Raw genomic sequence first — 13550 nt, forward strand, 5'->3', positions numbered from 1 at the left:
CTATCTATAAAATGGTTATAATATCTAGCTGAAAGGCTAATATCATTCTCAGATGAAAGACAACATTGGACTGTGTACTGCAAGATCCTGCCTTTGGCTGTGCCCAATACCTGATGCATCAGAGGAAGTAAAAAACTGCCCACAGTACACCAGTGCTGTACATGGAAATAGGTTGGAGAATTCTTTCCTGATCCCTGTGGTGACTGGTTTATACCCAGAATTCTCATTCATTGAAGCCGCTCTAGAATGATCAACTATCATCCCTGCAGCTTGTTTGCTTTAGTCATCTCTGGAAGCTCCAGCTGCACTGTAGCTATTATGATTTCATAACTTACTCAGGCAGATGCTCTGTTTACCCCTGTTTTAAGATGCTTCTTCCTAGGTGTTGCCCTTGTTAATCTTCACAACAGTTTTAAGTTTCATTTTCTCTCTCTTCTCAGCTTCCGGCCATCCCCACTGCTTCTTTTGCCACCTGGAGCTTGGCTCTGACCGGGAAGTGCCTTCCAGTTTCATCCGCTATGTGGACGTGGAGTTTGACATGCCCACCACTTCGGCGTCCAAAGCCACTGTTCGGTCCATTTCTGTAGAGGACAAGCGTGATGTCAGGAAATGGGTCAACTATTCAGCACACTATAGTTACAAGGTAAAGTGAGCAGCCGGCAGTCACTGCGGCTAGCATAGCTGTTGCATGAGTCATTTTTCTTTCAATGTATTTAATGCTGGTGAAGGAGATGATTTATCAAGGTGACACAGAGTCAGAGGTGGGAGCAGAACTCTTGACTCCCAGCCCTGTGCTTAGACAACCCTAACTCATCGCGCTTTGAATTCCTGTATCCATCACTGCCAAATAAGTAACTGTTGAGTGACACAAGGTTTCCCCATGCTTTTCTGTAAGAGTAGTATACACCTTTCTTTCTAGCTTCAGCAATTTTGCAGTTATTCTAGTCAAAAGTAAATATTTCAGTACTTTTAAATGGTGATGGGCTAATTCCTGAGCTGGCATAAATCAGCATAGCACTATTTGTTTCAGTGGAGCTAGACCAATGTGCACCAGCTTAAGATGTAGGATAAAATCTTCAAAAATGCCTAAGTCCCATTTTAGAAATGACTTTCAATGAGACTTAGGGTACATCCACACTACCCGCTGGATCGGCGGGTAGCGATCAATCTGTCGGGAATCGATATATCGCGTCTTGTCTAGACGCGATATATCAATCCCCGAATGCACTCCTGTCGACTCCGGAACTTCACCAGGGTGAGCGGCAGTAGCAGAGTTGACGGGGGAGCCGCAGCCGTTGATCCCGCGCTATTCCCGTAGCTGAAGTTGCATATCTTGCATTGACTTCCCCTCCCAGTGTAGTCCAGGCCTTAGGCTCCTAAAGGCCAGCTTTTTAAAGGTATTTTGGCACCTAAGTATAGTTGGTCAGGAATTTCTCAACACTTTTTTCTTTCTTTTCTTTTGGGGGGTAGGGAGTGAGAAGGGGGCAGATTTGTCAAAACCACAACTTTTTGTGGAAATGGACCAGTTTTGTCAAATCTTTTGTCTGGAAGTTTTCATGGGTCCAGGATGGAATTTCTGGTCAAAACTAGGAGAGATTCCAATAGTCTGATTCAGAGGCACTTAAAACCTGGTTTTCCACACCCCAGGCAACTGCCATAACCACTGACCTATAGAGTCAGAATGTGTTTGTCTCAGTTTCAAAGTAGGGAGGGACTAGAGCTTCCTGATTAAATGGCTGTAAGACTTTTTGATATGGGCAAAACAACATATTTTTTCTATAACCTTGTTTTCAGAAATGATGGGACCATCTTTGCTGAAATTTTCTACAACAAATTCAGCCTGCGGCAGATAATTGGCATGTAAAATTTCAAAATGGTTAAATTTAGGTAAAGTTGCAAGCATCTGAAAACAGGGTTCTATAATGAAAAATGTTGGACAACCTTAACTAAGGTTCTGCTACCAGCTCTGCCTGTAATAAGTCAAGCTGGAGTAGAAAGATCCTGGTCTCTATCATCACTCCTTCTGGGAACCTAAGGGAATGGACAACTAGAGTCCTTGGCATCCAGGACTTTACTGTTGTTTTACATCATTTTGCTGGTGCCAGTGTTTGGTAAATCTGAAATACTTAGAGAGCAGGCTGTGGTGTGCCACAGAATTATGTTTTCAAACATGTTTTAAAAGGGCTTCCTTCTCCCAAGGGTGTTCAGCCCAGCATGTTGACTTTATTTATGACTATGCAGAGATTGTTTATACACAGATGGATCTGAACTGTTTTTATTTTACTCTTGAATGTTTTCAGTGTGTTTAAACTGTATATGTTTCATTGTAAAATTTCTGGGATACTGTTGTAGATTGGTGCTATTTAGAAATACAGTTACTATTATTTAATTAACAATATCAGATATGATCAAAACAAGAATCTCTAATCTAAACCCCTTTGAATTTCAGGGAGGCTTGGATTCAGATCTTATGATCAAAGTCAGCTTCTGCAATTTTAAATTGTGGGTTTGGATCTAAAACCAGAAGGGGGATGATACCAGTAGCAGTTTGACTGTATCCAGAGTTACTCAGGGACAGTTCTTTTCCTGACGTTTGGATCCCAAGTTGTGAGAAATTGTACAAAATTGCTGTCAGTTTGGATGAAACCTCTGAGATCTGCTCAAAGGATTGAAGCATTGTTCAGTCTCTAAACTCTAACCCTCATGTGACCTTAAACCTGAAATTGAAAACCCTGTACTAAACTTAATCCAGATTCAGAGCCCCTTCCTCAGCCCATATCTAATTATAACCTGTGGTTGAGAGCAAGTAATTTCCCAGCCTCTGCAATAATCCAAAAGTTTGTGGCCTGAGAACACAAAATCATAAGCTGGTTAGAATGTCTTGTTCTTTTCTTTCCTTTTTCAATACAGATGTTTCCCCTCTTTTTTTTCTTGTCAGGTGGAAATAGAACAGAAAAAGAACTTGAATCTTGATCTGAAGGGAGCAGAAATTGAAAATCCCAAGGATTGTGCCATGCAGTGAAGGAAGACCCATGGGAGGAGCAGTAATGTCAACGGAGCCAGCTGAAGAGAACTGCAACACCTAGCTTCTGCTGTAAGAAGTACAAAGCAGTACTTTTTAAAAAAAATGCTCTTCAGTGTGACTGTGTCTTGAGTTACCTGGCTCACTATTATCTGTATTTTGGCAAGAGGTTTGTTGACGGTTTGTTTAGAAGAGCTTAGGGATTTGCTGGAACATTTTATATTCATCCAGTGTATTGACAGAAAGACTTACACTACATTCAAGCCTGCCTTCCTTTCTGCTTCTTCACCATTTACCTTTCTGCACTGAAGTATGTTATGTCGACAACTGCAGCCAAAACAAAAAGCAACCCTGACCTCGCTTACAGTCTTCTCCTATTATTTGAATGTTTTCTTGTAAACCGGTGGTTTGGTCATCAGCAGAGCCTTCCTTGTGATCTGCAGAATAAAACTTTTTGAGAGCTAAGCATTGGGGGAACTAGGGAGCAGCAAGGGGAAAAGTGGTGCATGAAAAGGTCTTCCTTTTATGAAATAGTCAACAAAATAAAAATTTCCCTACATCCAGAACATAGTGAACACCAAGGAAATAAACACAAAATAATATAGCTGATTATCTGACTCTTCCCAGTCACCTTTTCTTATCTCATCCTCTAAATCCGAACACTAAAGTAATGCACATTTTAATAGGATCTTGACTAGTCATGAGAAAAATTCATTTGTTCTTAAGGTTTTCACTTGCTAGTCAGGTTTATGCCTGAACATGTGATAGCTGCTTTTAATAGAGAGTGTGCAGTGTATAGCAGGGATTAGATCATTCCTGCCTAGAAAGATATCTGAGGGCAATAGATTTTATTTTAACATTTTCCTGAATGATTAAGTAGACTGTTTACTGGTTCATGTTGTTTGGACAGTAGGATCTTGTGTTCCCAATACTTTCGAAGGCATTATAAGAAGTAAATGTTGTGTGTTCCTGTCCTTGTAATACAATGTTGCTTTCAGGTTTCATCCTAACAGTACTTCTTATTCCAAGAAAGCATACAGTGTAACAAATGTGTGTACTGTAGACACAATTATCTTTTCAATCACACACTAACTGGGACTAAAAGCCTCTAAAAACACCTCTATCACAGTGAACTAAGGAAACCTCCTCTTGGCTGAAAGTAGTAGCAAGTCCCTCCCTTATCTTTTCCCTAGACCAGACTGTAGAAGGCAAAATCACTCACTCAATACACATTGCAGCTGAGTTGTAAAATGTTTACAATACCTAATTTTTACAGTTGTGTATCTGACCTGTTTGCTCCCCTGCCCAAAAGTAATAGTTTTTGATAAAAGAATAGTAACTTGTTAAACCATTTATCTTTTTAAAGGGATACTGTTGACTTAAATATCATACATTTAAAAAAATCCTTATGGTATTATTAACAACATGCTAATTCATTAAAATAGAGAGACTTTTAAAATTCTAAATTTATTTTTCATTATTTGTGCACTTTTTACATTTTGCATTTCACTCAGTGTGGGTCATGGAAAATAGACTTTCATTTTGGTCCCTGGTTACTTTCACTGTGACTTCCATGAACAGTGTTTCTGTGTTCAGGTTCCAAATGCCACATGGGATTATTTACATTTGGACTAATAATTGTTTTCATTAAAAATTTTTTAAAAATTACGAGACCCCTTCTAAGGCCCTCTTTTTATATGCACCTAAATTTTAAGCCTAGAGTAATCTGATGATGTCCTTTTAAAATCAAAATTAAAAATGAAAGGTTCATCTTTTTCTTTAGGTAGCAATAAAGCTACAGCATCTATTGCAAAAGAACATTTCTAAAAAATAATTCAGGGCCCAATCCTTAAAAAACTTATTACTCGGCATGGAGCTTTCAACTGTAAAGCCCAAGGGACAGCTCCAAGCACTTCATTACATAGTAAGTATTTGCAGGATCTCTCTGAAAATGGGAACACTCATACCCACCTTTGTAAAGCATTTTGTGAGCTGTGAATAAAAAGCACTTTTGAAGTGCTAAGTAGTTATGCATAGGATTGCATAAAGTTAGAGAGATGTACCTGAAATATCCAAACAGTCCCTGACTCTGGGGTGAAGGAAGATTCAAAATCTGAACCCAGATCCAAATTTCTTGATTGACGCTTACACTGGGCTGGCTGGGAACTTTGTAGCTCAGGTCCATCTCTGTATAAAATAAGAATTTCCTCCCACTGTTCCTAAAACTTAAAACAAATTGTTGTTCAAAAAAGTTTAGATAACTTTTGTTCCCCTTATTTTCTATTTTCACTGTTGTCTCTAGAACTCCAGTTTCTGGTAGGGTGACCAGATGTCCCAATTTTATAGGGACAGTCCAGCTATTGGGGGCTGTGTCTTATATAAGTGACTATTACCCCACACTTGCTATCTTGTCATCCTAGTTTCTGGTAAGGCCCAGAAAGAGAAGTAACAAAATATAAGAAGTGAATGTGTTCTCAGGATGTTACTGAGGAACTATCGGAAAGCTCATGTGAAAGAGGCTGTTCTTATTAAATTTCTAGCCCAGATTTGCAGACCCAAGAGGTTTGGCTAGCTTAGATCAGTATATGAACTTTTGCATGCTCTCCCCAACCTCTGAACATTTGGAAATGCATCCTAGTGACAGTTAAATATAAGAAATAATTAAGCAAGAAGATTTGACAGGCCTTGAACAGAGAGGGAACTTGAACACAGTTTCCCTTCTCTATTTTATTTTAAGAAGTTTAGTATGTATGGAAGTCCAGCCACAGGACAGATACTTTCCAACAAATGGGATGATGGAGACTCAGAGGTTTCTGTTCTTGCTTCATTTCTCTCTCTCTCTCTCTCTCTCTCTCTCTCTCTAATTAAAAATAAGTTAATGAAACTAAGACTATAAGACTGATTCTAATCTCACTCATACCGGTGTAACTCAGGAGTAGCTCCTCAGAAGCCAATTGGAGTTCAGTGGATGAAATTGGGTCATCTATTCTTAAAAAACTATTTTAATCCCCTTTTGATTTCTGCGGAGCATCCTTGATACTTTTATATTTATGCAGTCAGATTTTCCAGAGTTCAGCACCAACTATCAAAGCCAGATTTTCAAAGCAATTTGCCTCCCTATTAGGTACCAGAATAAATGGCCAGATTTTCAAAACAGCATTGGGTGCTGGACTCTTTTGAAAATCTGGCTATAAGTGTTGCAAATTGGGGGGGCTACTAGATTATGGGAACTCTTTAAAATCTAGCCTGAGGGCTGAGCACTTGAACATCTGGCCTTTAGTGCCTTCAGAGGGCTACACTGTCCTTGTGTGATGTGGCCAATGCCAGCTTTCCTCAATGGCAGTCTGTCTTTCTGTCTCATTCTTTCTGCTAGTGTGCAGTTATGCATGGACCATATTCTCCATTCACAGGGCACACAGGTTGGGTAGGGGGAAAAATAAAAAATTTCATCAGACCTTAGAACAGCAGAAAGGATTTAGACGCAAGAGGTTTGTATGATAGGAATAATTATTCCACCTCTGGGAAGAGGTGTCTTTAAATGCCTTTCATTAGGTACACCCTTTGTGAATGACACAATCTCTGCCCTTTGATCTCCCTTTGAAGTGCTTATAGTTCTGGAGTGCAACATGCAAAAAAAGTGCCTTCAGTGCACCTGTACATTTATTTCCTGAAGCTATTTCCACTCTGACCTTCCTGTTTTCTTTTTCAGTTTAATTTTTGGAGAGTAATGGTACTTGGGGTACAGTGTGGTTGCTAATGGTTTTTTGGGGAAAATCCACACCAGGTTTTAGAGAAACAGACATTTGATCAGAGTGATTGGAGACTAAAGTCCTCCCCTTAAAGCTAAACTCCTCTTACCGATACATATTATATTTAATAACTCTAGATATTTTGCTGATGAGAACAAAAGGAAAAAAAGGCAAATTCATCTGAAAAATACTCCAACAGATTGATGATACCTGCTGCATTTGAAAATTATTCAAAATTAAAATGATAATCCCCACTAAAGACAGGGGAAATTTTAGGGCTCTTCACTCCATGCGTTGTCATCTGAGCAGTGCTGAGATATCATATCATTGTGACATACATTATCTTCTGGCAGGGAGCTGACTGGAATACCTACTTGACAAGACAATCCAAGACTTACAGGAGCCACACGTCCTCTTGACTCACGAGCTACCCAGAGTCCCTCCTGATTACCTCACTACTGATGAAAGGATCGATTTCATTGCAAAAGGTCCTGAAAGTGAAAGAAGGGGCACCAGAGCCAGTAAAGTCCATCTCTGGAGCCCAATTACTCTGCCAGTTGCTTGCAGGAAACTCTCATTGATTTCAGTGGCACTTAGCATACAGTGGCACTTGGCCCTGATGTGTTACCTTTGTTCTAGGGGTTGGCAAATTTTAAAAGATGATACTGCCTAGGTCAGCTTGTACAGATTTAGCCTACATGGTTTTCGTCAGTCTAGGAATTAACGGAAGCCGCTGATCAGTTGTTGAAGAAATACACACCAGCTGCTACCATTTAGCCTAAAGCAACCTGCCGTGAGCCTTGAAGCCTTCTGGGACAACAAAATTTAAGTTGTTCCTAACCTTCCTTACGCCTCATCCATCCACACAATTCATAACCTCTTGCACTATTGTGATGGACTGATCTAATTATTTTGTAACATGTTCTTCTCTTTTTGTTTTGTAAAATAAGAAAGTCTACACACTGGCTAACTCTGTAGAGGTGGTTTAATTATGTTATGATATTGTTCCTTTTTTTAGCAGCTCTGGAGTGGGATATAATTTTTGTTTAAACTGTGGGAAAACTGTTAAATAAATGTAAACACAAAACAAAATCCTCACATTTTGATCGTGAAATTGAAGTTGTGTCCTGTATCCTCCATATCCTGCTGCTCTGAGCCCACTGTGCTATCAACCAAGGGCTCCCTCTAGGAGAACTGTTTTGAGAGGTACAGGAGGGGACATAACCTGGAAATAATGGGGTGATACAAAGAAAGGGAATATTTCAGCTGAATAACCAGTGAGATTGGTTAGACTGTGGGATCGTATCCAAGGGAAATGCTAGGAGATATATCACTAGAGCCTTTTAATGGTTGCACAAAGCTGTAATGATATAACATAGGAGAGAATCCTGTATTTGTGGGTGCAGTCAGGACCAGGTGACCTGCTCTAAGTAGGTCTTTACCATCTCTAATTTAGAAGCTGCAAAAGAGCATGAATAAACATGAGGCGAGGATCTGCCTACCCAGTCCGCAGTACATTTTTAAATGACATGAGGAAGACTAGAGGGAAGGCTTGGAGGAGAGCAGTGCCTTAATGAGAGCATTTGAGGCTGTAATTGAGGTTAAAGTCCTGTTTACAAAGGCCTCTGCCATAATTCTTGGGATGTTTCAAAACTTGGAGAAGCCATATCAATTGAGTGCACTGCAGCTTCTACCAAGGTCACGGGGCTGGTGCCCCTGGCTGTTTCTCACTCCAGGAACTTCCCACATCAGACTGAAGACCTTGTCTGTTTTATAAGCCAAAGAAAACTAGTCTTCCCTCATGAGGGCTGTTCAGCCACAAGGCTGATTTGCTATCATCCTTCCCAGTTCCCCCAAATATGTGGTAAAACTGAGGGGAATTAAATCAATGATTTTCTAGTGTAGTGCAATAGAATTACATGTGGAATGATTCCACACAGCTGCTGTTCAAGCAGCAAACAAGCCATTAGGTGAAGTCCCTTTAGCAGGCAACAAGATGGAGTGTTGGAATCAAAAAGTTCCATGGCAGTTGGAATGGCAGTTTGTTTATTTAGAGCCACAAAGACATTTGGAAGTGGTAGTTTTGGGTCAGATGGTTGGTGTTGGACATGGAAAGGTGAGCATGGCATCCTAGTAACACACACAAACAACATTAAAAGAGAGAGAGAGACTCACAATTAGAAATGTGTGGACAGTTTTAGATGAGGCAGTGGGAAGCATAGGGAGTAATAGGCTCCTGTAACAGAGCTTTCAATGCTAAAACATCACCTACAGGACATATTCATACAAGAGCATCATCACATCATGTGTCCAGGCAGGATCCTATATGCAACTGGAAAGGAGCAATGACGTCCATGGCTGGTGAGGGAGGACAAAAAAAGCTGTACCATTATCGGTAATCCTGGTTCCCTGGATCCTGGCCTCATTTGCCTGCCTCAACTATTTAAGATTCTAAATAAGATAAAAAACAGCAAAGGATCAAAAGCTAAGATTTAGTTGGGAATTGGTCCTGCTTTGAGCGGGGGGTTGGACTAGATGACCTCCTGAGGTCCCTTCCAACCCTGATATTCTGTGATTCTATAAGCTCTAGCATCTTGTCTTGGACCCCTGTTAAGTCCAGGCTGCAGTCCTGTGTCTAGGAGATTTGTCTTAGCATGATTTGACTAGCATCATTCTCAGAAAAATATCACTGTCCCACACTGGTCAGGGAAACTGCTAGAAGTCTCTAATAGCCATTGCCATGTTTAAATGTGATAATTGCTGGCAAGGTTTCAATCATCAGGTGCAAAAATAGCTTTATGCTATCCCAATCTGTGGTGCAGCAAAGCAGGAGGCAGCTATGCCATTGGCTGCAGATGCCCTGGTATGTTAAAATGGAGTGATAAGCGCTGCAGGAATACTGGGATGCACAAATGCAAAATTCCTTTTCTGAATGTGGAGGAGGGTTCAGAGCCCTTTAGTGCTTTAGTGGCCTCACAATTGCTGCAGCCAATGACATAAGGGCTGGGGATCTACTGCTAGGATAGCAGAGCCAACAGCCATCCTTAAAGAGCTTCTGTGGTGACTCTTTTACAGCTGTAGGTCAAACTGGAGGGAGAGGTTGAAAATTGCCAAAGACATAAGAGAAGGGAAAGTAATTTTTGAGGAGAAGAAATCCCTTGCAAAAGATTCCTCTCACTTGCCTCTGTGGCGGTAGAGAGACTTGTTAGGGCATGGTCAGTTCGTCAACTATACCAACAGGGAGAGTGCCTAGGTTAAAAAAGTAAATAAAATAACACAGAGGAATTCTTTCTCCAGACTTGACAGAAATACCCATGAGTTCTGACTTCTGCCCAGAGCAGTAGATCCACTGCAGGAGAAATCAAAACTGCAGACAAGAAAACTAATTTTGACTTTCAACCTTAATGTGAATTGATCTTAACAGGACAAATATGGTTTCCTACCTTTCTGTCTCCCTACCCTTGAAAAAGTTTTGTTTCAATCAGACTACTGAAAGCAGGAATGATTTTTTTTTCAGGCAGCTATCTATCCTTTTTACAGAAGGAGAAAATAAATGTTGGAACCCCAAGTTTTCATGGTAGTTGTGAAAGCTGTTCTGAGAGAATGATGTAGGGGGTTTGTGGTGGCAGGGGAGTAAAGGAGAGGAAAACATGGAAGCATACTTTGAAGTTATAATCTCATCAGAGAAATTTGATACTGTTTCACAAAGTCCTATGACCAGGCCAGAGACTGAGTGCCCTGGAAAATATGACTGAAGGAGCTGCAGAATCTGCCTGTCATTCAAGAATTGACACTGGGAATGAAGGACAAGACAAGTGAAAATTCAGGTAAAAAACTACAATAAAATTGAGGATTTGTATACCAATATGATTGGAGTTGGACCTGCACCACATAGTCAAGACTAATTATTGGATGCTGCAATGATAGGTGCCCTAAAAGATATCTTAAATAGACCCAGATCCAACTCTGAGAGTGTCCAGATTCTGGGGTCTTATCACTGTATTGTATAGAATGGATTTGGAGATTGAGTACTAATTAGCAAAGGGAAAAGCAAATTAGAGTAACAGAATTTAAATGTGTTTTTATTTTGTGTGGTTTACTCTGGGGGGGACCAAGAAATTGCTCCTGAGCAGGAGACTGGGAGTTGGGATTCTAATCTTCAACCTACCACTTACTCAGTGAGCCAAATTCTAAGATGACTTTGCACCCCTTGATGGGATTTCAGGAGGTGTAAATTAGTGCAGAATTTGGTCCTCTGTGAGACCTTGAATGTCAACTGGGCCCAAATTTTCAAAAGTGGACATTAATTTGGGTTACAGTAACAGCCATAATGAGAAGGTTATCCTTATTAGATAAAACAATTGCGATCATTTGGTCATAGTGCGTAGTAGGGATGCTACAATATATATTAGAAACAAATTCATTCCTGCACTGGGAATGGTTTGTTTCTGAACTATCCATGTGAGATCTCCTCCCACCACCTTGTGGCCAGATTCTAAAACTGACATTCTCTCAATGTGGAAAAGAAATTGTATTGTTATGAAGCCACAGTGAAGGTTGTAACTAGCTTCCTGTTATTAGCAAGGAAATCTTTTGTGTATGATTTTCTGCCTAGACAAGAGTTTCGTTTTTATTTGAAGTTGGGGGTAATTGAACAAGACAATCCCAAAATATGTCAGTTTGATACATCAGTGGTAAATCACATCTGCTTGCATTTTCCTAATTGTTCTTTGACAAGTGTGTGTCCTGACTTGAAGCCACATCTGCTGATTCTCAGCTGTGTCCTTTAGCCACAAGAGCATATTTTCCCTGCAAGGTCCCCAGCAGACTTTATAAAATTTGCAGTGGCCTTTGCATTCTTTACTCTGAATGTCTCTGCTCATTGGCCTTGGCGGTCTCTACTCCTTAGCAGTCTTTGTTGAAATCAAGATGAAATCTTGCATGTTGGGACATGTTGTGTCTATAAGGACGTGTGTATTGTTTCTTTAAATTGGTAGCAGAAAGCTAGGCAGGAGGGTGCTGGGGAAAGTTCGAGGCAGACGCTTCACAGTGAAGTGGAAAGAGTGAGTACAGTACCTTGAAAAATAATGCTGTTGTGCTTATTTTAATAAGGTTCTTATTCAGGATTGGAAGAAAGTGACTCATTCTGTGATTCTTCACAATTGTCACATGACTGTGTCTTCCAGCCTCACTTCCATAGTCAGGTGGCCTTAGCATTTGGCAAAGGAACTATGCTTTGGCCACCCCTGGTTTCATACAACTGGTTGAATGATGCAGGCAGAGACATTATCACTTCAGTTTTAAAGGCAACTTCTGCTGCTTCACATATAAGATGTTAACCTTCAGCTCCTTTGGCAGCCAGCCAGTTAAAACACTGAAGGCAGCCAAGCTAGGCCCAGTGTACGCACACCCATTTAGATGCTGCCTGGGACATTAGTTTCAGTGATGAAAATGAATGCAGTTCAGGTAAAGTCACTACTAATGCCTCCGAGTTATTTTCCACTGAACAGAACACCAAGGCAATACAGGTGACAAGGTTTCCTGCAGCCAGACAAATGCCAAGGCATTTATTGAAAAGAAAGGAAACTATGGTAAGATTTTCTTCTCTTCCCCTCACAGAAGTTCAGGAGGCCCAGCATGCAGCCTGTGCGGGAGGAGATAAAAAAATGACTTTAAACTGCCTTTGTGCTACCAATATTTCGCAACAGCCTGTACCTGCCCAGACCTTAATATAACTTAGGCTGCTCTGATTTATGATCTGCATCCCAGGTCTCCTGTGTGCCTTGGGAAGCACAGAATAGTGATACTGTGGTGTGCATGCAGCATGTTCACACCACATGTTCTCTCTTTCCTCTTCCTTGGCCTGCCCCTGACATACATCCTGGGGCAAGGAGCAGGATTAATGAAGAGCCCTTATGCCAAAAAGCCCCCCATGCAAGGCTTATTATTTACTGCCCCCTTTAAGGTCCCTTTGCACTGCCAGAACAATGTAAATGAGAATCAGACCCTATGATGATGATTTAATTGGGGTTTGTCCTGTTTTGAGCAGGGGGTTGGACTAGATGACCTCCTGAGGTCTCTTCCAACCCTAATCTTCTATGATTCTATATATTGAGGCATGCCTAGGGAAACTAATAATCCTAGCAGATCATAAGTCAATCAGTTAACACTTTGTAGTGTGGCTAACACATCTGTAAATGTGGGTCTAAGCATTCCAGAACACAAACAATTATGGAGTGTCTAGACTAGCATTTACAAAGATTTTAGTTAACTTGAGTTAACTGGAAATCAATTAAACTTGAGTGATGACAGGACCACAAACTTTAGTCTAGATTTTGCATATGAGGAATCCTGCCTCATCTGGCAAGGTCCTTGTGGCAGACACACTAGGCAGTGGCTGGGCCAAATGCAAAGGTGATGTGTAAGAGAAGGTGTAAGTTACATTTAAATAAGCAAGGGCCAGATACTTCACTCACTGATGCTAGTGTAAATCAGGAGAAACTCTATAGAAGTAAATAAATTATACAGATGGCAAAAGCCTAAAGGCCCTGAGTAAATATGTGTAAGGGAGCCTAAGGGCTTGTCTAGACTAGAGAAATTTGCACTGGTGTAGCTACATTATAACATCACTGCAAACCTCTAATGTAGAGAGCTGAACAGAAGCAAAACAAGGCTTGCACCAATGTGACTTACCCTGGTAACTTACACTGGTGCTGTACATCTACACAAGAGATTTGCCCTGATTTAGTTACACCTAGGCAAAAACCCCAGTATACAGT

At 40.7% G+C, this 13550-nt stretch overlaps 2 protein-coding genes and 1 long non-coding RNA gene across 9 annotated transcripts in view; 2 read left to right on the plus strand and 1 right to left on the minus strand.

The window, feature by feature from the left end:
• The window catches only part of STON2 (stonin 2), a 94164-nt gene extending 86293 nt beyond the window's left edge, over window positions 1-7871 (plus strand). Inside the window, exons 6-8 of one of the 3 annotated variants that reach the window (XM_045015144.1) lie at window positions 441-643; window positions 2939-4946; window positions 7125-7871. In XM_045015144.1, the coding sequence (XP_044871079.1) occupies window positions 441-643; window positions 2939-3022 (287 nt within the window). In that variant the 3' untranslated portion in view covers window positions 3023-4946; window positions 7125-7871. The remainder of the gene's footprint in view (window positions 1-440; window positions 644-2938; window positions 4947-7124) is intronic. The other 2 variants (XM_045015146.1, XM_045015145.1) reach the window with 2 other exon arrangements.
• LOC123369504 overlaps window positions 1-13550 on the minus strand; it is a 38576-nt gene that overhangs the window by 1655 nt on the left and 23371 nt on the right. The window contains exon 2 of the long non-coding RNA XR_006579064.1: window positions 336-581. This is a non-coding gene — a long non-coding RNA (uncharacterized LOC123369504). The remainder of the gene's footprint in view (window positions 1-335; window positions 582-13550) is intronic.
• The window catches only part of GTF2A1 (general transcription factor IIA subunit 1), a 78851-nt gene continuing 74090 nt past the window's right edge, over window positions 8790-13550 (plus strand). For 2 of the 5 annotated variants that reach the window (XM_045015150.1, XM_045015153.1), the window contains exons 1-2: window positions 8790-8887; window positions 10481-10598. In XM_045015150.1, the coding sequence (XP_044871085.1) occupies window positions 10571-10598 (28 nt within the window). In that variant the 5' untranslated portion in view covers window positions 8790-8887; window positions 10481-10570. Of the gene's footprint in view, window positions 8888-9061; window positions 9133-10288; window positions 10599-13550 lie in introns of those variants that run through there. The other 3 variants (XM_045015151.1, XM_045015152.1, XM_045015148.1) reach the window with 3 other exon arrangements.

The sequence above is a fragment of the Mauremys mutica genome, chromosome 4 (genome assembly GCF_020497125.1).
Source record: "Mauremys mutica isolate MM-2020 ecotype Southern chromosome 4, ASM2049712v1, whole genome shotgun sequence".
Classification (NCBI taxonomy): domain Eukaryota; kingdom Metazoa; phylum Chordata; order Testudines; family Geoemydidae; genus Mauremys; species Mauremys mutica.